This window comes from Tarenaya hassleriana, unplaced genomic scaffold, assembly GCF_000463585.1.
Source record: "Tarenaya hassleriana unplaced genomic scaffold, ASM46358v1 Cleome21, whole genome shotgun sequence".
Classification (NCBI taxonomy): domain Eukaryota; kingdom Viridiplantae; phylum Streptophyta; class Magnoliopsida; order Brassicales; family Cleomaceae; genus Tarenaya; species Tarenaya hassleriana.
This window is the reverse complement of record NW_010965451.1, coordinates 2032884-2056388: the sequence shown is the minus strand read 5'-3', so window position 1 is coordinate 2056388 and position 23505 is coordinate 2032884. Positions and strand designations below refer to the sequence as shown.

Here is a 23505-nt window from a genome sequence, read left to right as displayed (position 1 = left end):
GGGGGGGGGGCATCCTTTCATCTGCCAGATTCATTTTGGTACCTATTGCAAGAAACTGAAAGCTGGATTCTCTACGAGTTCTTCTGCTGCTTTCACTTCAGCAAAGTCCTTCTCTTGCATTGCACTTGATAGGTCTTCCACCGAGAAGGGAACACTACACAGTACACACCATAAAAGACACACCTTGTTAGTTTCTGATCCCACATAAGAGTTAGGAAACGATCACGAATTTCCAGAATTCCTAATTTGTTTGGCATTCTATATCAATTTAGGTATCACTCTCTCTATCTCTCTCGTAAGATTTTTTTTTTTCGATATGGAAGTTATTGTGTATAGAAGAGGGCACAATTGGATAGCACAGTGAGGCAGAATAAATTTCGGTTTTGTTTCTTTAACAATTTAACCGACTCTTTCCATGCATCAGAAAATCAACCAGTATCTGTGCTTTTGAGAGATTTCGTCCTGTCTTTCGTATAAGCTTACACTACCTCTGAACCAGAGAGACAGATACTGAGTTGGAGAAGTTAGTGTACCTGGAATCATCATCTAACAAGAAGACACTGCTATCGGCATTGTTCGAATCCTCAGTCATAAGCACCCTCATGCTTGAAATGACCTGATGATACAAATTAGAGGTCAAACAAGAGCGTCCATACTGTTTGGACAAAGCATCTTTGCGGAAGTAACAAGAAAATTATTTCCTAGGGGAACTTACATCTTGGGATACACTTTTTGTGTTATAGCTGTCATCCCAATACAGTGTGCATATTCTGTAAAGTTGCTGGACACTAAGGATCTGACAAGATGGAAACAGTATCAGTGATTCAGCATGTCCATGGCAACTACTTTAACAGGTGACTATGAGTGGCCATAGCCAAAGGTTTATGGATGTGTGATCAACATTTATGTGATGCATATGCATCTGTGCTCGATAATTGAGATAAGAGCATACCGGACACAAATCGTTAGCTATCTCATCAAACGAGATTCTGTATTTCTGATGGATGACCTGTGGGCAAGTGCCAATTAAAAGGGAAACACAACTTTGAACAAATAGGGAAGATGTGAAGTAAAAGAGAAGTCAATTTTTGTAGAATCAGATGAATACTTTAGATTCATACGAATCTAAACTTACCAAGAATCCAACAGCTTGTCTGATATGTTTAAGTTCGTCCCAGGATGCGCCTGAATACTGCAATTCAAAGACAGTGTAGTTTCATCGACCAAAAGTTTATTATGGAAAAATCAATTGATGATCAACAATCCGGGAAGGGTAATTTCACAAGGGCAAACCTCTTCTTTGGCTTGGGCGCACCATAACTCTAACTCTGCTAACCCAGCTTTTACATATTCACCGTTGCTAAATGTACAACATTCTCGCCGTAGGAGAAGACTGCAGAATAGAATGAAATCCATTAAAACTTCCTGGCATGAAAGTGCACAAGTTTTGTCATAGACAACAAAATGACCATTTTACCTGTTAAATAATTGGACATTGATGCATGAGAAAGTCTGAGTAAATATCTGATAAGTATTTCAGGGTTTACGTCAGAGGCAGGAAGAGAGGAAAAGAAGCAGTAAATGGTGAAGATCAAGAGGAAGGAGCTGAAGAAGTGGCTGAAGAAGGAGCTGGAGGGATAAGAGAGGGGAGCTGAAGCAAGAAGGAACAGCTGAAGAGAAAGGTACGCTGCTATTAGATTTGTTTGTTTGTGTATAAGGATAGTATATGTTGATTGTGTTTGTTGCATAGTTGGTTAGTAGTTGTGAATAAACAGCTGTATTGTCTGTTATGGTTAGGAATATGGTTAGCTGTTAGTAATTCTGTTAGGATGGGATTGTATAAATAGTGTAGAGAAGGGATTGAAGGGTTTTTAGGCAATTTCTAGTACAGAATTGTAAGGGGAAGAGAGTGGGGACCTCTCTCTAATCAAAGTCATCCATCGTGTACCTGTTTTCGGTGATCAATAAAGCTGGGCAGTTCTTCTCCAGCTGAGGAATCCGAGGTCTGGACCATAACAAATTGGTATCAGAGCAAGTCTCATCAATGACGAAGACCAACGCGCAAATAAGAGAACAATTGGAAGAAAGAGCCATGGACAGAGGTGAAAGAATCGATGAAACAAGGGTGGAATTACAGAGACAACACGAAAAGATGGAAGAGTTACAGAAGCAGTGTTCTAAAATGGTCTACCTGGAGAAACAATGCGCAAGGATAGATTCGATGGAGGTAATGCTATCAAAAATATGTCAAATGCTGGCTGGTAGCCAGGATCGGCAGGAATTTGACAGAAACGTGAAGCCACAAGCGAGTAATCATCAGCAGAATTCGCAAGGGAATCGCGAGGCAATTCCAGATGCGACATGCAATCCAGAACCAGAAGAAGGAAACAATCAAGCACAAGGAGGTGATCAAGAGGCGAGAAACGCGACACATCGAACAGAGGGAGATAGTGACAAGTATCAACAAGATCGATTCACTGGAAGCTGCAGTACACACTTCAAGAGGATCGAGATGCCAGTATTTGAGGGAACAAATGTGAATGCATGGATCATAAGAGCTGAAAGGTATTTCTCAATGGGACAATGTTCAGAAAATGAGAAACTGAGGTTAGCTGCTATGTGCATCGATGGACATGTATTGAGCTGGTATGACTATCAGAATGGGAAGAAACCATTTAAGGATTGGGCAGACGTGAGAGAAAGGATAACAAGAAGATTTGGTGGAAGGAAGCTGGGCTCACCTTTCGACAGACTACTGTCATTGAGACAAACAGGTACGGTAGAAGAATACTTGTGTGAGTTTGAAGAATTATTAGCTCAGGTACCTCATACTCCTGAAGAAATGGTAGAAAGTACATTCAAAAATGGATTGAAACCAGAGATATTGGAGATATTACAGATTTTCCGACCTAAAGGCATGGAAGAAATAGTGGATGTGGCACTGAGCATTGAAGGCAGCAAGCTAAGTGCGGTGTGTGGAGGAAAAGGAGGTAGTGATGGAAAGAACTGGAGGACGGGATATACAGGCTCATCATTCAGAACAGTTTCAGTACCTACTGAAAACCAGAAATACCAGAACCAATCATACAGGAGCAATTTTCAAGAAAGAGGAAGACAGATCAATGGAGGAAAAGGACCAAAAGAGGAGGGTGGAGTTCAAGAAAAGAAATCAACATTCAAAAGAATGTCTGATGCTGAATTTGAAGAGAAAAGGAAGAAGGGATTATGTTTCAGGTGTGATGAGAAGTTTTTTGTGGGACACAGATGCAAACAGAAGGAGTTACAAGTGATTTTGGCTGAGGAAATAACAGAAACAGGGGAGGAACTGGAGGAAGAGCAGGATAATGAAGCAGGAAACAGAGAGGACGAGGGAGAGTTTGCTGAGCTATCACTCAACTCAGTAGTGGGGTTAACTTCACCAAAAACACTGAAGATCCGAGGATCAATAGAAGGCCAGGAAGTAGTTGTATTGATTGACAGTGGAGCCACTCATAACTTCATATCCTTGAAGTTAATGAAGAAGCTGAAATTAAGACCTGAAGGTAACACTCAATTTGGAGTATCTTTGGGAACAGGTATGAAGGTAAAAGGAAAAGGGATTTGTAAGGCAGTACATTTACAATTACAGCAGATAGAAGTAGTAGAAGATTTCTTACCACTGGAATTAGGAAGTGCTGATTTGATTCTGGGAGTACAGTGGCTACAGAAGCTGGGAAAAGTTCAGATGGATTTTCAGGATCTGGAGTTGAAGTTCAATCAAGGCACATCATGGGTTACAGTAACAGGTGATCCTACTCTACATAGTTCATTGGTAACCCTGAGATCATTGATCAAATCAGTTTGTGATGGAGATCAGAGCTACTTAGTTAAGCTGGAAACATTAGAAGAGCAAGTGGGGGCAAACCACCAAATATATTTGCAATCATACTGATAAGTATTTCAGGGTTTACGTCAGAGGCAGGAAGAGAGGAAAAGAAGCAGTAAATGGTGAAGATCAAGAGGAAGGAGCTGAAGAAGTGGCTGAAGAAGGAGCTGGAGGGATAAGAGAGGGGAGCTGAAGCAAGAAGGAACAGCTGAAGAGAAAGGTACGCTGCTATTAGATTTGTTTGTTTGTGTATAAGGATAGTATATGTTGATTGTGTTTGTTGCATAGTTGGTTAGTAGTTGTGAATAAACAGCTGTATTGGAAGTGTGAATTTGGAAGACAACAGATAGACTATCTGGGGCATATAATTTCTCAAGAGGGTGTATCTACAGACCCAGCTAAGACAGCAGCAATGCAAAAGTGGCCAACCCCAAGCAATGTGAAGGAATTAAGAGGATTTCTGGGGCTGACAGGATATTACAGACGCTTTGTACAGAACTATGGCACCATAGCCCGTCCCTTGACAGATCTACTAAAGAAAGATGGGTTTAATTGGTCTGAAGATGCTTCGAGTGCATTTAGGAAACTAAAACAGGCTATGACATCTGCTCCAGTTCTGGGACTACCAGATTTTCGTGAAGATTTTGTGGTTGAAACGGATGCCTCGGGATTTGGCATCGGAGCAGTCCTAATGCAGAAGCATAGGCCAATTGCCTTCTTTAGTCAGGCTCTGTCTGAAAGGGAGAGATTGAAACCAGTATATGAGAGGGAATTAATGGCAGTGGTTCTCTGAAACACAAGCTATACGCTAACAAAAAGAAGTGTGAATTTGGAAGACAACAGATAGACTATCTGGGGCATATAATTTCTCAAGAGGGTGTATCTACAGACCCAGCTAAGACAGCAGCAATGCAAAAGTGGCCAACCCCAAGCAATGTGAAGGAATTAAGAGGATTTCTGGGGCTGACAGGATATTACAGACGCTTTGTACAGAACTATGGCACCATAGCCCGTCCCTTGACAGATCTACTAAAGAAAGATGGGTTTAATTGGTCTGAAGATGCTTCGAGTGCATTTAGGAAACTAAAACAGGCTATGACATCTGCTCCAGTTCTGGGACTACCAGATTTTCGTGAAGATTTTGTGGTTGAAACGGATGCCTCGGGATTTGGCATCGGAGCAGTCCTAATGCAGAAGCATAGGCCAATTGCCTTCTTTAGTCAGGCTCTGTCTGAAAGGGAGAGATTGAAACCAGTATATGAGAGGGAATTAATGGCAGTGGTTCTCTCTATCCAACGTTGGAGACACTACCTATTGGGTAGAAGTTTTCTGGTTTGCACAGACCAGAAAGCCTTAAAATTCTTACTGGAACAACGCGAGGTGAGTATGGAATACCAACGTTGGTTGACTAAACTACTGGGATATGATTTTCAGATTGTTTATAGGCCAGGAGTGGAGAATAAGGCAGCTGATGGCCTGTCCAGAATGCCACACAACACGATTCTGGAACCAACATGTATGGGGTTAGCCATAACTATTCCGAGAAATATACAACTGGTGGAGGTAGAGAAAGAAATTGGGGAAGACAGTGATCTGAAGGAGATAGTCAGCAAGCTGAAGGAAGGGGAAACCAAAGTGGGAAAGTATCATTTGCTACAAGGTATGCTGAGATATAAAAACAGGTTAGTAGTTTCCAAACATTCAAGTTTCATTCCTACAATTCTGGCTGAGTTCCATGACAGTAAGATGGGAGGGCATTCAGGGGTTTTGAGAACATTAAAAAGGATACAGGAGTTGTTTCATTGGGTAGGAATGAAAGCTGATATTAAGAAATATGTAGCTGAATGTGCTGTCTGTCAAAGCCAAAAGTATTCAACTTTGGCTCCAGCAGGTCTCTTGCAACCATTACCGATTCCAGAACACATTTGGGAGGACATTTCAATGGATTTCATTGAGGGCTTACCAAGATCAGCAGGTTATAATGTAGTACTGGTAGTAGTTGACAGATTGAGCAAATATGCTCACTTCATAGCCTTAAAACATCCGTTTACAGCTATGGTGGTTGCTAAGGTTTTTGTACAGGAGGTAGTCAGGCTACATGGGTTTCCAAAATCCATAGTATCAGACAGGGACAAGGTATTCCTCAGCAACTTTTGGTCGGAATTATTTCGGATAGCAGGCACCAAATTAAAGTTTAGTACAGCCTATCATCCACAAACAGATGGACAGACAGAGGTATTAAACAGATGCTTGGAGACATATTTGAGGTGTTATGCTAATGATCATCCCAGGAAATGGATTCAATTTCTGAGTTGGGCAGAGTTTTGGTACAACACTTCGTTCCACACAGCATTACAGTCCACACCATTTCAGATTGTGTATGGAAGAGAACCACCTACATTACTGAAATATGAGGAGGGATCTACTTCTAATTTTGAACTGGAAAAAGCACTAAGGGAAAGGGATAGAATGATATTGGAGATCAAGCAGAAACTTCAAGCAGCTCAACAGAGAATGAAAGTATCAGCTGATAAAGGGAGGCGAGATCTGACATTGACAGTAGGGGAGTGGGTTTATTTGAAAATCAGACCATACAGGCAGAACACTCTGGCAGCAAGGAGTAATCAGAAGCTAGCTGCTCGATATTATGGCCCTTTTCAAATAGAAAGCAGGATGGGAGAGGTAGCATATAAACTAAAGTTACCTAAGGGGTGCAACATTCATCCTGTATTTCATATTTCACAGCTTAAAAAGGCTTTGGGAGGTAACATCCAACCAAACCAATTACCAAGGCAGTTGACAAGAGATCTGGAACTACAAGTTCAGCCGAAAGACATCAAGGATTCCAGGTATACTAAAGAGGGTCGGTTGGAAGTTTTGGTTGAATGGCAGGATTTACCAGAACATGAGAGTACATGGGAAGTGGCTGAAGATTTCAACAAGCAATTTCCTAGCTTTCAGCTTGAGGACAAGCTGAGACAGAAAGGGGGGAGTATTGATAAGTATTTCAGGGTTTACGTCAGAGGCAGGAAGAGAGGAAAAGAAGCAGTAAATGGTGAAGATCAAGAGGAAGGAGCTGAAGAAGTGGCTGAAGAAGGAGCTGGAGGGATAAGAGAGGGGAGCTGAAGCAAGAAGGAACAGCTGAAGAGAAAGGTACGCTGCTATTAGATTTGTTTGTTTGTGTATAAGGATAGTATATGTTGATTGTGTTTGTTGCATAGTTGGTTAGTAGTTGTGAATAAACAGCTGTATTGTCTGTTATGGTTAGGAATATGGTTAGCTGTTAGTAATTCTGTTAGGATGGGATTGTATAAATAGTGTAGAGAAGGGATTGAAGGGTTTTTAGGCAATTTCTAGTACAGAATTGTAAGGGGAAGAGAGTGGGGACCTCTCTCTAATCAAAGTCATCCATCGTGTACCTGTTTTCGGTGATCAATAAAGCTGGGCAGTTCTTCTCCAGCTGAGGAATCCGAGGTCTGGACCATAACAATATCTTCTGGATAAGCACTGGAGAGACCTGGAAAAACAGGAAGGGCCATAAGAATTTCTTGACATTTCAATAGATAGAATAGAGACGTGAGTTTCATGCATTCCCGTACAAAGTTTTCTTTTAGTGTGCGCAGAAGCACATTTAGGCTTTCGATAATGCCCTGCCAGTGGTTTAAAGGAGAATCCTTGCCAAATGACCTTCCAGATCGTAGAACACTTCCCTTGGATGTCCGAGGTGCCTAAAGAGGTTCGTTCTCATCAGAAACCAGCACACATTCAAAGGCGAGATAGTTGTGTAGATTCTAGAACGTTTGAGAGATCAACACATTTGCATAAAAAACTAAGAGTTAATAAGGCACCTGGATGCACAGGGAAAGCAAAATTTGCAACTCCCTTTTAAGGTTATCCCGAATAATTCCATAAATTTTTTCTACATATGCTGCAAGCTGCTGCTTAAAAAGCAAAGCTGGATACTTCGCCTCAACTGGGCGAATCACTGCATCAGCAAGATTGGCAGCAGAAGGGGAAGAACGGAAACCCTGGTAAATTAGAAGAAAAGATAGTGATTAAGAAAAGATTTGTTTCTTTCGGAGCAAAAACACGCAAAAATAGGAGAAGAAAATTTGTATCTACCAAGGCCATTCTTCCAAACAAGGAAGTTGGGATAGGTGGCTTTTGATGTGGAGTTGTCCCGGTTCCACCAGGTTTCAGACTTTGTTGAAGCATGAAGAGTAATGTCGAAGTATTGGATAACCAATAAGCCAAATGAACATTATCATCTTCATTCTGAAATTAGTCAACAGAATACTTAATATGATAAATAAATAAATAAATCTCAAAGGTAGACAAATCAGATTATTCTCCACCACAAATTTCAGAAAGACAAGGGCATAATCCACCATTTTTTGTAACTCTATCTTAAATCAAGGACTAAGACAATAATCCAGTACCTCAATAGCAGAACCAATCATTTGAACAAGACGATCAAACACATTTGTCCTTTCTGCTTCAAAGGATTTCCAGTGAAGCAGACATTTGTATATGGTAAATGCTGTTATAGGCTTCCCTTGGCTGAATCCAATCTCTTTTATCACACAGTTGATAAGAGCATCAACGTCATCCTGCAGCAACAAAAATATCTCTTTTCAACCGAAGAAAGGATTCCTGACGAGTCAGAAACACAGAAAGGAGTAATTTAACTAAACAATATACATGTTGACGATCAATATGGAATCTTCTAGGTTTTGCATCAGATTCTGTTCCTTGCACCATTGCTGATGTTGCAGTCTCATTTCCCTGCAGAGATGGCTTCTAAATATCTAAAAACCAAATGGAAAACAGGAATATAAGATCGCTAAAACTCCATGGACAAAAGTACAACAACAACATCGCCTTAATCCCAGGTTTATTGGGGTTGGTAGCATGAATTCTTCGTCTCCACTCATTCTATGGACAAAAGTACATGTTAAAAAAATGCTTACATCAAGTCGACTGTCTTCGCTAGGATGGTGACCATTTTCCAAGCTCTGCAAGTGACAATAACTAAAATTAGCTAAACCATAACTAGGACTAGAAAGAACTCAACAAGAAACAATCCTAAACCAATTGCAGCATTTTACCTTAACAGGAGTAGGAGAAAGGTGTCCAGATGATGTTGTAATTGGTCTGCTTATAAGGGATTGCTGCCTCAAAATCTGGTTTTCAGATTCCACATCCAAAATTTGTTCTTCAAGTCTGCAGATTAACACAACATGAGAGAAGGAATATGTTTCATATCAAGGGGCAATGGATTATGAGAATCTCTAATTCTTTGGTAAATTAAATAGCTCAGTGATCTAAGTGAATACTTGTGCATGGCAGTCTTCAGGCTGACAATTTTAGTTTCAGTTTCTAGGGCCTGCTTCAGCCTCTCTTCACTTATTCTGCTTGTCTCCTCGAATTTTTTCTCTGTTTCATCAATCTTCTGCTCCAATGAACTTACCAGGGACTGCATATTATGAAGAAAACTAATAAGCTATCAATTAACAAATACATTCGGCTATGATTATGAAATGCGGGGTACTTCTCTTCACTCAGTATATTTTCGATATCCAAGTTGGAAAAAAAAAGAGCGAGCTAATTCTACCTTGAGTTGTTCATTTTCATTCGCAAGTTTTTCTACTAGTTCTCTGTCAACTACAGCAACCTCCTGGACTACAGGGGCGACTTCTGCAGCCTTTTTCGCAGCTTCCAGGTCCTTTAAGAGGGTTGCTTTAGTTTCCTTGAACTGAATTTGCATTTCCTCCAATGCTGATTGCAATTTTGCATTTTCTTGGGTTTTAGATTCTTCCATGTCAGTCTACAAAAAATTAAAGCCGCATGAACAGATGAAGGATATGTTAAATTCGAACCGAAGTTTCTAGAACGGAAAATCTTTCCGGAAAGGGAAACACTAAAAAAGTGCATTGTGTTTCATCTGACCCTCATGCGTTTCTCTAGCTGTAATCTCCATGTGAGTTCTTCCACTTCCTTCTCAAGCTTATTCTTGGCAGCTTGAAGGGCTCCTGTCTCCCTTGCAGCCTGCAAGGATTTCCATTCATAACAGTCGCAGTTTCCCATTTTGGAAAACGGTCAGCACCTTCTATCCATGTTTTCAAGACCAAGACAGATCTGACTCAAGGTAAGCAATCGCATCAAAGAACTACCTTCAACACCCATTCACCACCTTAAAAGCATAGGTGATCTAATATGTTGCAACTTTGATATACTGAGCTAAGAATGAAAACTAAACGGTAAAAGAATGAGGTACAGAGAAGTGGAGGAAAGCTTACCATCTTAAGCTTCCGCAGTTCTCTACGAGCTAACCTTGCTCTCCATGCACATTGTGTTGTGATTGAAGCTTTCTTCAGTCTCTTGTAATGCAACTGAGCCAAGAATCTACGCCAACGGCTCTGGTATATGCAAGAAGAACTTGCTCCAAGTCACAGATTGCAGAAGAAGTTCGAATGGAAAAAGCTCATTTTATTTGGGAGATATTCGAAGTGAAAGAGAAAAACAGCATGTTGCCTTTCATCACTTTCCATAAGAAAAGGGTAAATCACCTGAATCTTAATTGCCGCCTTGGTCTGCCTTCTGAAGCATAATTCACCACGGGCAACCATACCACGCATACCTGATTGAACAGAAACAGCAGAAAAATATAATTCTTCATAAGCCTTCCGTGCAAGGTGCATCCTCAAATCTTTCTGGATTCTCAAAGCAGCTGCTTCTCTGCGCAAGCTCTCAAAGATATGGCGAGCAAGTTGACCTGGATAAAACAAATAACAAGCAGAAAACAAAAGAACATACTCAAACCTTTCAGCTGCAGTATAATATCGAAATCAGAACAATATTTCTCATCCTAAAGTACCTCTGCAAACAGCCTGAATATTTGTTGCAGCCTTGCGCAGCATAGTAAAGGTTTTGCGGGACAAATACGAACGGATTTTCCTCTGGATGATGCTGGCTGATCTTCCTAGGACCTCAGTCCTCCGAGCATCTAAGTCAGCCATCTGCCCAGCCCTGAGGAAAACTTTCGTCTTACCAATCTGAAAAATAATAACCATGAAGCTTTACATAACAGCAGGAGCAATCAAACATGCATTCAGCACATTATTGAAAAGCTCAGTTTCATTTAAAAAAATGTGAACGTTGAGATGCCAAACTACCTGGTAACCTTGGAGCCCAACGTTCTCCAGAAGCTTCTTGCAGCCATTTATCTCATCAGAACTAACCAGAAAAATAAAGACCGAAAGTGAGAAACAGCTCTAGGTAAGTTTTCAACGTCTGAATCGAAGAGAGGCATACCTTTTACCCAAAACTTCAGGAGCAAGAATACCAAATCTGTCAAGGAATTCATCAAACTGTTTTCTGGTGGGATATCCAGCACAGCTAATCCTGATTGCCTCCATCACACCCTGAAAAGGATTCATATACAGAATTGTGAAACTTGCAGGTCAATAATAAGAATAGGTTTTTCAACAAAAAAAAAAAGTGAATCTCACCCCACAACGTAGCTGTTGCAGAACATTTTGGTTCTCAAAGATTGAAGGCTTGAGAAGATTATTGGGCTTCACACAACGAATATAGTGAGGTTCAGTAGCATTGAGAGTTTCAAGCAATGATACCAATTGTTGCTGCATGAAGTAATAAAAGAATAAGATAATCAGAAAATGATTTGGGAAAAAGTGAGATTCAAGCAGAGGGATTATCTGAATATAAAATAGACCACCATACTACACCTTAAACCGTGAACCTATAGAAGCGAACTTTGACTGTTTGTTAGCATCCTCTGCCAGAGGAGGAAAGAGACCTGCAACGAAGGTGCACTTAGAAGCAGTTAGCAGATCCTGATGCTCAACAACAACATAATCCTTGTTTTTGTCCAGAAACAGTTCTGTCTGATACGTGACCTGAAAAGCCAATCACGATTCTTTAGAGAACAGAACAACCTTAACCTTTTCCCAACAGAGTCGTGCTATAATTTATCCAGAGTGCTGAAGTAAAATTTTACTTACATCACCAGCATAATGGCAAATTGTGAAGTCACTACGAGCTAACTTCGGCTTGCTAAATCGCTTGTGAGTTTTGTACGTATGGTACATCTTTTGAGCAAATGTTTCATGTGTTGATCTTGGGAACATGCTGCAAGATAGAGATTAAAGGCTTAGATACAGAAGGAGAGAAGAGAAACATGTCGAGAATAATAGCAATGCAAGTTCATATGCTAACCAAGCTTCATCTAGGAGAGCAATGATACCACCAGGTTTCTGTAAGATGAGAAAACATTGACGGTAACGACTAAGTTGAGTACTGTAGATAACATGTAACATATAGGAGGCAAGAGATAGTAAAACTGTGCACCTTCTCAATAAGGTCCAGAACATCTTGATTATCTACGAACTCAATGTAGCTCCAGTCAATTTCTTCCTTTTCATACTCTTCTTGTTCCATTTTGAAGACGTGCTGCCCAGCAAGAAATTCATGGATCACGAATTAGGGGCTGATCAGGCTGGAGAATAAGTAACTACCTGAAGAATGAACAAGCCTCAAACAAACCTGATTAAAATGTTGCTGAAGTTTCTCATTCGTCAAATTGATGCAAAACTGCTCAAAACTGCAACAACCATGACAAATCATACTAAACATTTGTACAATGAAGAGACAAGTGGCATGCACTTAGAGTCTTCATTCCAATTCAAATTGTCAGTGTAACAGGAGAGAGAGAGAGAGAGAGAGAGAGAGAGAGAGAGTCCCAAAATCAAGTTGTCCTGAGCTAAGCATCTCTCTTAATAGCTTTGTTTGTTCCGTTTACTAGTTAATCCATTCAATATTAAGATACCCCCACCAGGTTAGATTTAAGTCATGTTTACTGTTCCATCCGTAGCCTCACGAAATCAGAGATAAATAAAAAGGCAGCAAAAAAAATCAACAGAACATTCAAGTGAAAACCCTGAGACCTAAATTTACCATGCGTTCCAAGTGATCCTAAAATCTAGAGTCCTAAACCGGTTTCCTTCCCTTATGAAACAAAAGGCATAGCACTTAGGCACCTGTTCGTCTTGAAACTCTCAAATCCATAGATATCCAGCACACCAATCAAATGCTTTGAATCAGGATCTTGGCCAATTGAACTATTGATCTTTTCCACAATCCTGCAAAGGCAATAAAGAAAGTTTGTGGATAAATAGTGAAAGATACATTTGAAAATTGCCAGACATAGGCGGCAACCATGAGATGAAATTATGAATCCACATACCAATCAAATAATCTAGAGTAAACAATTTTTGCCAATGCATCTCTGCTGAGAGCCGCAGAATCTGGATCCAAACATTTGGTAATGGTTTCATCACGTGTCACAATCACACGTTTGCAAAGAGAATCTTCCAACGCCTTCTCATCACACCTGAAGAAAAATAAAGGAATCAGGATCTTTCAGTGCCTCCTCAAATTAGATCATAGTTAATGAAACCAGATTTCAGGAAATGAAAGGAGGCAGCTTCCCATCTTAAAGTCATGTTAGTTTGGTTATTTACTCACATGAAAAGTTCAGAAGCAGTCTTTAGATGGAACTTGGACTTTTCATCTTTCGGGACCGACGAGTCAATTTCTTTTCCTTTTATAAATTCAATATTCCCAAGGTGGAGAATAGCAGCAACAACACGAAAAATTGCATCCTGGAAAGAAAGAAATATCAGAAGACATTTTTATTAGCTGTTATCACAATTTTTACTGGAAGAAGGCCAGACACATTACCTGCTCTTCTGAACTTATCCCAACAATATCCATTGCCTTTCGTGTATCAAGATATTCCTTCGAATCATCTACCCCATCCAACTTAATGCAATTAGACTGATTCAGATAATGAAAAGTTCTTGGATCTGCCAATTTCAGGTTTTTAACTTCCTGGTTAAGGAATAAGAAGAAAATAAGAAAATATCTGGAAAAGAAAAACTTTCATGACATTGTCTAACTGAAAATAAACAAATTTTAAAAAGTTCCAACTTTAAGGGGTAGAAATTGTTGTCAAAATATCGTTCATCTTGCTTATCAGAAAATGGCCTGATCCATTGCTATTTCCAAACTCTGTCAGATTCTCAACATATCTGGCGAGAAGAATGATTACAAAATCTAAACTATCACATTAAAAAAGAAGGAAATGACATATTTACCTCTGGTGGTGCAGCACACAGCATATAGAAACAGTGATAATTTCTCTCAGGATCTGACACCTGACAAACCCGTGATCTTTCCAACAAATAAGTCCTGATAGCAGCTCCCGATATCCTTCCCCTCTGGTCAAACTGAATCTCCACAAATTTACCAAATCGACTGCAACATGATCATGGCCACAAATATGAATCAATTCGTCCGTGGAGATTCAACAGGAAAGATGTAACAGTGTGTACACAGACACAGACACACACACATGCATATCCCTACCTTGAATTGTTGTTTCTGACTGTCTTTGCATTTCCAAATGCTTCTAGAACAGGATTGGACTGCATAAAAAAGAAAACATAAAGCAAGCATATCTCAGATTTATCTTAAACCAACTTGCAGAAAATCTCTTGACAAACTGCAAGGTCTACAATAAAGCTAAACTGAATGCCACGCTAACCTCTAAAACTTGCTGCTCAACTGTCCTTCCTTCAGAAACAGCTCTGCCTCCCATGTATGCAAGATATCTCATGAGCAATTTAGTACTTTCTGTCTTACCTGCGCCACTTTCTCCACTGACCAGGATTGATTGACTTATTCCCTCATGAATCATTAGTCTACAGCCAGTTGAAATCGAGAAAAGGATTGTCAACCAAGAAACGACCAGCAACAGAAAGAAATGAAAAGAGCTTAAAAAATAGAACAGAAGGCACCTGTAAGCTGCATCTGCAACAGCAAAAGGGTGGGGGCTCAATTCTCCAAAAGCCACACCTTTATACTGTGCCATCATATGGCTATTGTACAGATGGGGTAGTTTTCTAAAAGGGTTTACAGCGATCAAAATGTTCCCTGTGTAAGTCTGGAAAAGAAAAACTCATTTTAGTACTAATGCCTACAATGCCTCCACACAACAACAGAGCACTATATTAAGAAGAAAATATGCAGAGCACTCACATATATCTCATTTATATCATATCTCGATTTCAGATTTTGAAGGACACCTGGTTCATGCAAATACGCTAGCCTCGTCATATCATCCACTCCGGAAGGTGGAGCTTCAACATCTTTCGGATATGCTTTTGAAACTTTAACAACGACCTGAAAATTCTCGTGATAATAAAGCTTAGAAAAGTCAAATTTGCATTGAGAAAAATCGGCATTTCCATCTTGCATGACATTTAGGAACACGCATAAAGGTTGGATTCAGCATAAGAAAAAGGTTGCTATGGTAACAACAAATTCACTTAATAGAAACCTAAAGAGGTAAATATCAGGAAAAAGAAAACACAAAGTTTGTGGACATACCGTCTTCCCTGAGGTGCAGTGGACCGTTATGTCTTCCCCTTTAACCTCGATAACTTCACCATCTATCCATGCCACATCCGGATCTTCTACCCAAACAAGAGCACCAATTACAGCAGTGGAGCAAGTCTGCAGATCCAACAATTGAAATAACTCTATAGTCACCAATATATTCGATGCCAAGATAGAGTGGAAGCATCTTCACCTTCATACCATGCGATAAACCAATCAGTCAATCGAATATCTACTAGAACAGCAAACTCAAGACAAAAAATATTGCAGTTACCACAAAAATATTTCAGATATCCCTCAGTTCCATGTTTGAAAATTCACATCCACGATCCAAACCCCTCGAAATTATGATTGCCAGCCAAAACCCGTTGCCCTTTACCACCCCGACAGCATCGAATGGAGAAAATAAATCATCAGGCAGAAAATTCAAAACCTTGACCACCATGAAGACAAACTGTGAAAGTGTTCCATTTGGCGCTAATTTTCTCCAAATGGCAGCAGAGGGACAGAGTTAAACTAAACCCCATAACAACAAATTGAAAATTCGTAAACAAGATGTCCGGCTCCATCACTCTATAACATCGGCCATGTTTCATCGAATTCTGTCAACTATGATTCAACTGATGTCTATTAGCCCCTCGAAGAATCAGCTGAGGTATCAAACCAAAAGAGAGAGAAATCAAAACGAAAACCCCTTCATTCAATTGAGATCACTGATCAGTCAACAACAGCGACTCAGCGACCCATCGAAGAAAAACGTAAAAATTCAACCACGGGCGACGAAATCTCCGCAAAATTAAGACAAACCCGAAATCAAAAAGAGTAAGAGAAGCAAATGAAACGCGGGAAAGGAACGTAAACGGAGATAAACCCAGAAAACAAAACGTACCATTTCCGCCGGAGATTTATCGGATCAGAAACACTTTGCTTGCCACCGGATCTACGAGCAATAACACACGAATATTAACCCCAAACGATGGCAATGAATAAATTGTCCAACTTGCTCAACTGCAGAAAAACTCTGCAGCTCCCGAAGCAAATACAAAAAGAACTCAAGAAGAAGAAAAAAAATCTGCCGATCGAAACCTAGACGAATGAGAAGCTTAATACCCTTTAAGGAGAAATTTTTCAAATCTGCTCGAGAAGAAAAGAAATTGTAAGCCCCTCAACGTGTACCTTTTCTTCTTCTTCTTCTTCTCTAAGTCTACACTGTCGTTCGGTCTTTTTCTTGTTCTTTCTTGGGGATTTTCTTTTTCTTTTCGCCTCTATTTCCCCTTCGACCGTTGCAGGGATTAAGATTCTCTTTACTGTGTGATTAAGCTAAATACCAAGCGTTAATTAGGGAAGGAAATTCTGAAAATGCCCTCATTCAATCTAACAAACTACTGGGAGTGGCCCCACGTTTAGCAAAGCCCCTCATTACTCTCCATATCATAATCCTCCTGATATACAAATTTGGTATATTAAAAATATATCTTTACCTAATCTAACTTTGAGCCGTTTTATATAGTAGAATTGTTCATATTTTAGTAATATATATGAAATTTAACAAAAAAAAAAGGCGATAAAGTTATTGATCTTACGAGGAAATCCGGATTATACGATTTCTCTAAACGAGGTTAAGTAAAGCCCAATAAGAGAAGCACACGTGTCACTAATTTACACGTTGTCCGCGTTGGGTCCTTAAGTGGGTCCCGCAATATCAGCCAATCAGAGAAAAGCGTGCGGTTCACGCGTCCTGAGAGGAAGTAAGTAGGTAGGTAGCCCGTGGCGGCTTTTCCACATTTTGACGTGGCGTAGAATGAGGATGGACGGCCCTGATGACGCATTGAGGGTGCAATCGTGGCCGTCCGATGTGATCTTCGCCTTTCATAGAGAGAGATTCCATGGAAATGTGTGGGACTTACGACCACTTGAGCTGCGAACGGCAACATTTCCTCCAGGGGCTTGGGGCCTGAAGATTCAATGAAACAAATGTTCATGAAAAACGACTTAAATGGTGGTTTTTTTTTTCCTCGGACAATATCGGAATCCAATCTCAAATTTCGAGTTTTTCTGGGAGTTGTACTAGATCTCATTTGTCTGGATATCCAATCCACTGATCGAGGAGGGTGTCCCAATTTCAGATTTTTTTTTTCCAGTTTTTAAACCAATGGCATGAGCATAAGATCGGGAGACGCAGAGAGGCTGGGAAGTGTGATTCACATTTCTAAATTTTGTTGGTTTCCCTCTTTTCCTTTAAAATTTATGTTTTGTCCTTTCTAAATTCAAAACGACCGTCAATTATCATTAGATTATACTTAATGTCCTGACAAAAACAGGAATAAATTTAAAGTTCAAAGAAAGGGAATGAAAATACATACAGTACAGAGACAGTGGATAATGTACATTTTCATGGCCGAAAACACCATACAATCTCAGAACCAGAAGCGTCTGGACTCTGTTCCGCCATGTTCGCTCATGCTTCCTCTCGATCTGAACAAGTTCCTTCTGCTCCGTACCGGTCGTAACGGTCCCGACCTGTTTGGCAGAGACAACCCTCCTTCTCTTGCCCCTGCCATGCTCGATTCAGACAGTGGTCCCGAGCTGTAATACTCCATTGTTACAAATGTCGAGGCTTGCCCGTACGTTAACCGAGGCGTCGCGTTCCACCAGCTACTATCCGAGGGGGCAAGATCACCGCCCTTGAAGTCCGATGAATCAGGAACGGACGACTCTTTCTGGCTGTGACAATCCCCGATGGTCTCGTCCGCATCGTTGTATATCAGTTTCAGAGCCTGAACCACTTCGCCCATGAACGGCCTTTGCGATACCTCTTGATGGACGCACATGGAGGCGATGGCCGCTACTTTGGCCATGTCGTCAAAATCGTATGTTCCAGACAGTGAGGGATCGATCAGCTGTTCCAGCCCTTCTCGGTTCGTCAGTAGTGGTCTTGCCCAAGTTACGAGGTTTTCTTGTCCCGGAGGTTGAGACATGTCTACCGGTTTTCTCCCCGTGAGAAGCTCAAGTAGTACCACCCCGTAACTGTATACATCGCTTTTGACGAGAAGATGTCCCGTCATTGCATATTCCGGAGCCACATACCTGCAAATGTTTTTTTGTTCTAGTCATTGTATAGGGGGTTCTCAAAAAAATGATTTTTTAAAGATATTTACCCGAAGGTCCCCATGACTCGAGTAGAGATATGCCGACTTCCTTCGGTTGCTTCTCTCGCCAATCCGAAATCTGAGACCTTTGGGGTAAAGTCTTCTTGTAGCAGGACATTGCTGGCCTTGAAATCTCGGTGGATTACTCGTGGGTTCGAATCTTCGTGGAGATAAGCCAGTCCTCTCGCTGCTCCGAGGGCGATCTTCAACCGGGCATCCCAATCAAGAGGGCCTTTTTCCTTGTCATCACCTGTAAAAAAGGAAAGGATTTTTAAGAGGGTTTAGGAGATGGTGATAGCGATGAGAAGCAACGATACCGAAGAATAATTTAATTTGAAGATCGGTATAGGTTATGTACCGTGTAAATGTGATTCCACACTGCCATTGTGGACTAGCTCGTACACCAAGCACCGTGTACGGCCTTCGATGCATATCCCAATCAGCTTCACAAGATTCCGATGGTGTAATCGACTTAGCATCTCAACTTCTGCAATAAATTCCCGGTCTCGGTTCTGATTATCCCTTGTTAGCAATTTAACTGCAACTTCTGCTCCATCTTCCATAGTCCCATGATATACACGACCAAATCCACCCTCACCCAAAATCCTCTTGGAACTGAAGTTATAAGTCGCATTCTCAAGCTCGGAGAGTGTGAAGGTTTTAACCGATAAAGCACATGCCGCCATAGTGGACATGAAAGAACCTGATCCCGGGCTTCTGATGCTGCTGGATAGCATAGATCCATGGCCTGCAAAGGCAAGTACAGATTCAGAATTTACATCTCATCTTTCATTTGATTCTCCAGATGTGTGATAGAAGGATCATTCGAGTCACAAAACTAAACGGAAATAAAAATTTGAGGGAATATCGATAGAAAAGCCAATGAGGGATAAAACACACCAGATCTTTTATTCATCGATGAAGCAAATGCTGGGCCAACAGCATTTGACGACTTTCCATATTTCTTCCACTTCACAACTATAGATATAGCTCCAACCAAAACCAGAACGAGCACGAAACCAGACAAACAAATGATGGCAATCGTTCTAAAACCAATTCCAGATTTTTCGCTGACAAAGTTTGCGGTTATCGGCAGACCTCCAGCACTTGCAGTTGGAGGAATTCCCTGGAGACCTCCATACGGAATAGAAGAAGGAAGTCCTGGAAAGCAGCTTAAAAGGTTCAACCAGAATGAAAATAAGAAAACAGCAAGAAATTAACATTGCAAGAGTTTGGGCTTTTACCCGGATAACTTATGTACGTAACCTCATAATCACCGAAAAGAGACTCATTCAGAGTCAATTTCTTGTGTCGAAATCTCTCATAAATAAGAATTGCGGTGGTGTTGTCAAACTTTTCTCCAAGTGGAACCAAGTTAATATCCACCACCGTTTTCCCCTGATTTTCACTGTCAGCACTAGCACCCATTATTTTCACTTGGCTTTGTTCCAAGTATGTTCCAGCAGCAACCTCAATCTCTAACTCATTTGTAACGGGAAAAATAGAAAATGGAGCAGAACTTAGTAGAAGCTGAACTTTCATGGGGAAAACACAGCCACATGGTGAACCATGGCCATAGGGAGTTGAAGTGAGAGGCTCCACACATGTCTGTCCACAATCTGCCCATAACAGTATTATGATAATACAGTAGAACAGACCGTTAACAGTGATTATTACTCTTTGCCTTAAGTCCCAGACAATAACACCGAGTTAATATTACAGCAACGAGAAATTTAAACAGAAGATTACCCATGCCACAAGCAAGCAGGATGAAGTGAATAATCAAACAGAAAGAGATAATTACCATCATGTCCTGAAGGTGAAGATGCAGTCTCTTTGGGTTTTAAGTGCCACCGACGATGATGGTGATGATTGTGGTGTCTTGGCGAGGGACTCCTGCTCGAGGTGGGAGACAATGCTGATAATAAAAAGAGGATGACAAATGCTCGTTATCAAAGAGAAAAATTCACTAGAATGGTCTTGTCTTGACAATGTAACCAAGGAGGTACCTTGCTGACTAGGTGAAGGTGCGGCAGCAATGGACATCGCAGGAGAATGAAAATGGTGCATTTGATGCGATCTAGTAAATAGTAAACTCGTTGGAAATAGCCTAGTGGCTGCAAATGATAGAGCAAGCTCATAAGGGGCTGGTGGGCAGTTTCAATTTACAGCACACCAGTGAGATAATTGTAGCAACAAATAGAGAATGTCTACAAATGTAAACCATGAGGAATGCTAACTGTAAGAAAAATAGAGTTCCGGTTAAGCAAATTCTTCCACCTTTCTCAATGGAATCGCTGAAAAGACTAATTGGATCTTTGCTCAAAATTCTCATAGCTCTTTGACTTTTACTTTCTACTACGAGTTCCAATGTCAGCTAAGGCCCAAGGTATCGGAAATGGCCGTAATCCTTACGCTTCACAACTACAAATTCCCACTTTTGGATTCAAAATCTTATAATAAACCACAACTCAAAGCCCTTTTACTTGACTTTTACATAATAAAACCACAATAAAATGGCTTCAAAACGAAGCTAACATTCTAAATATAGCTGCTACAGCTAATTTGACCTGTCAAGTGGGAGCAATAACTCGAGTAATTTACTCCCTTTTTGGTTTCCTAATTATACCAGCATTCAATCACACTAAAAGCATGGGAGGGCAAAACAAGAAAGTCCGTACCAAAACAAAGGGGGGAAGAGCTGAGAAAGTGAAGAACGAGGAGCAGAAGGAGCAGCATCGCGAAGTTCCGCATAGTATACCACAGTCAGCAATGAGGACAGCCAGACTCCACGGTCGCGCCGTACACTCTCCGTACAGCCCTAGGGTTCCTCCAGCGAAGCACTCGTGGCAACCGAAAGTCCAGCAAAAACCTCCTCATGGCTTCATAAACATGGATTTCAAGGGGCAAACCCACCAAAACCTCCTCGGAAAAACCCTAGATTGCACAATGCGAGCGAGTTCAAATCGATTCACAGATCCACGAAATGCGGCTCGTGATCTGTGCAGCAGAAGCATAGACGCGCGTATTTGGCGAGCGAACAACCTCTAGGCGCAGAGAAAGAGAATTTCTCCGGCAGAAGTAGAGAGAAGAGAGACCACTGAGGGAGAGAGTAAAGTGTCTCGAAGCAGAAGGAGAACTGAGAGAGAGAGAGAGAGAGAGAGAGAGAGAGAGAGAGAGGGACTTTAATGCTGGTAGTGGGAAGGGCGTAGGATAGCGTGTTTCCAGAGTGAGACCGCTTTCGAAGAAATGGAAAAGCGATGATAATGCCCTCTCTAACAACGCGCTCCTATCAAGCGCGTGTTCTCTACTCTCCTCGAAACGACGAAACTAAAAGCCGTTTGGCACCGTCACACCACCATAACGATGTTTATTTGGGCCTACTTGGGCTCTGTTTGGGCCCTCAATTAAACACCAAATTTTCAACCCAAAAAAAAGGGGAAGACGAAATTTGTAAATAAAAAAACCATAAAAATAACATGGTCATTAGGCCCATTACGTCCTCGCTGGGCTCTTACTTGGGCCAGCACTTGATGTTTAGCTCTGAGAGACTAATGGAGCCCTTTCACGTAAGCCCAGTTCATGCTGTGCGGTCCCCCCCCTTCATTTATGTATGCCTCCTTTAATTTATTTATTTTGGTGAAAAAAAAAACCCTTTAATTGAATTCCCTCCTCTTCACACACACCGGCGGCTCTCTGTCCAAACAACAAAAACAACCATGAAGATGGAAGATGATGATCCAAAGTTCACTCCTCCAGCACCATCACCGTGGAAATCGGGCGGCATGAATGCGGTGGTGATCCTGGTCGCCATCATTGTTCTGGTTGCGGTCTTCCTTCTCGTGTGTTCAGTTCTTAGGAGACACGGCGCAGTCCCGGCAGCAGCGGTCCTGGAGCCAGACGCAACCCCGACCGTGGTGGTGGCCGAAGAAGGACCAGAACAATGATGGCGACAAGGATCACCAATACCCTCGTCTCCTGAGCCGTCACGGGTCTGAAGCAGTCCCTGGTCTGAAGCCGTCTGTGGCCGAGTCTGATACTTGTTGGTGTTCGTGTTAGTTCTAATTTGTGTTGGGTTGTTGTCTGTGTTTAATCCCAAGTTCAATATGGTTTAGGGATTTTTAATCAAGTTTACTACATCCCCAGCCTCTATTCAATTTGCAAAACCTACTACTGAAATCCAGCTCATACTTAATTAATGTAGATTGGTTAAATATGAAAATATCCCCAATATTTTAAATAAAACCTCTTGTGTACTTCCATTAAAAGACATTAGGTTAATCTTAGGAAAGCCTCAAACTGCAGTGTATTTTAAGTTTTGAAATATAGAGTTACTTCTTTTTGCAACTTATGTTGAACACTGATGTAACATTTTTCCTCGGATTAGAAAGAAAACATTTACCGTACGTCATATTCACTGATCCAAGCAGTGTCTAGAAAAAATAAAATAAAAAATCCAAATTTTTCTTTTTATTTGCTGACTCGAACATTTCATCTTCTTCATTGAAACTTTCGAGTTTTAATATTAGTTTTAAATTATGCAACACACAAACATCAACCATAAAAAAAAAATATTATTGTAAACAAGGAAACGGGGCTAGGTAAACCCTGTAAATGGGCTTATAAGGCCCATCGGGCTTCCATGAGCCCATTGATGTATATGAAATTGGTCCATGGTAGCATTGACAGAATCTTACCATGTCATGTCGTTTGGTATGGTCCTATTTCTACGTTTTCAAGAAATCATTATGGTGCGATCTTTTTAACTGTTTATTATTAGGAAAACTCTTTTTTTAATTTGTTGGCATAATACACATAATGATTCTTCAGATGATACAGTAGCAGTTTTGTCAATCTCAAATCCCAACCCAGTTATATTAGCATTATTTTTTCTGTATATATCTTCTTATTTAGCATTTTAAAAAAACATATGATATGATACTATAGATGAAAAGCATGATTTTAAAATTAATTTTGGTATGTACGGATATGGCTATTATATTTGATATC

General features: G+C 40.8%; 2 protein-coding genes across 4 annotated transcripts; both read right to left on the bottom strand.

The window, feature by feature from the left end:
• Positions 1 to 6: 6 nt before the first annotated feature.
• LOC104814540 (myosin-14) lies at positions 7 to 16594 on the bottom strand. Of its 3 annotated transcripts, none has more exons than XM_010542634.1 (41): positions 16523 to 16594; positions 16236 to 16286; positions 15338 to 15463; positions 14987 to 15130; positions 14746 to 14891; positions 14493 to 14649; positions 14315 to 14373; positions 14044 to 14203; positions 13628 to 13777; positions 13412 to 13548; positions 13131 to 13277; positions 12925 to 13026; positions 12431 to 12488; positions 12236 to 12337; positions 12104 to 12141; positions 11890 to 12016; positions 11614 to 11784; positions 11377 to 11508; positions 11180 to 11289; positions 11041 to 11101; positions 10743 to 10920; positions 10435 to 10640; positions 10165 to 10284; positions 9815 to 9913; positions 9480 to 9692; positions 9202 to 9341; positions 8974 to 9088; positions 8836 to 8880; positions 8567 to 8650; positions 8305 to 8475; positions 7988 to 8140; positions 7714 to 7893; positions 7465 to 7593; positions 7359 to 7382; positions 1478 to 1524; positions 1294 to 1393; positions 1136 to 1192; positions 953 to 1009; positions 716 to 796; positions 534 to 616; positions 7 to 154 (listed from the first exon to the last, which is right to left on the bottom strand). In XM_010542634.1, exons 2-41 carry the CDS (start codon positions 16236 to 16238, stop codon positions 43 to 45), a joined length of 4524 nt encoding a protein of 1507 aa, XP_010540936.1. In that variant the 5' UTR covers positions 16239 to 16286; positions 16523 to 16594; the 3' UTR covers positions 7 to 42. The 3 variants fall into 3 exon arrangements, with proteins under 3 accessions (XP_010540936.1, XP_010540937.1, XP_010540938.1); XM_010542635.2 differs by lacking the exon at positions 16523 to 16594 and adding an exon at positions 16457 to 16498; XM_010542636.2 differs by lacking the exons at positions 15338 to 15463; positions 16236 to 16286; positions 16523 to 16594 and having other exon boundaries at positions 15034 to 15125.
• Positions 16595 to 17612: 1018 nt separating this feature from the next.
• On the bottom strand, positions 17613 to 21656 carry LOC104814539 (receptor-like serine/threonine-protein kinase ALE2). The gene is made up of 8 exons (XM_010542632.1): positions 21177 to 21656; positions 20505 to 20612; positions 20300 to 20413; positions 19740 to 20114; positions 19396 to 19656; positions 18854 to 19243; positions 18505 to 18745; positions 17613 to 18433 (listed from the first exon to the last, which is right to left on the bottom strand). Exons 1-8 carry the CDS (start codon positions 21247 to 21249, stop codon positions 17764 to 17766), a joined length of 2232 nt encoding a protein of 743 aa, XP_010540934.1. The 5' UTR covers positions 21250 to 21656; the 3' UTR covers positions 17613 to 17763.
• Between the last annotated feature and the right edge of the window lie 1849 nt (positions 21657 to 23505).

What these genes read in the sequence shown, in the direction of transcription:
- LOC104814540 (XM_010542634.1), bottom strand. An exon ending in GCACACTAAAAGAAAACTTT is followed by an intron (nt 7,383 to 7,464) that starts GTACGGGAATGC and finishes CTGTTTTTCCAG; the next exon opens with GTCTCTCCAGTGCTTATCCA. An exon ending in AATGTCCAATTATTTAACAG is followed by an intron (nt 1,394 to 1,477) that starts GTAAAATGGTCA and finishes TCTATTCTGCAG; the next exon opens with TCTTCTCCTACGGCGAGAAT.
- LOC104814539 (XM_010542632.1), bottom strand. Translation starts at nt 21,249, where the DNA reads ATGCGGAACTTCGCGATGCTGCTCCTTCTGCTCCTCGTTCTTCACTTT. An exon ending in TTCACCTTCAGGACATGATG is followed by an intron (nt 20,115 to 20,299) that starts GTAATTATCTCT and finishes TGTTATGGGCAG; the next exon opens with ATTGTGGACAGACATGTGTG. An exon ending in ATCGATGAATAAAAGATCTG is followed by an intron (nt 19,244 to 19,395) that starts GTGTGTTTTATC and finishes TTGCCTTTGCAG; the next exon opens with GCCATGGATCTATGCTATCC.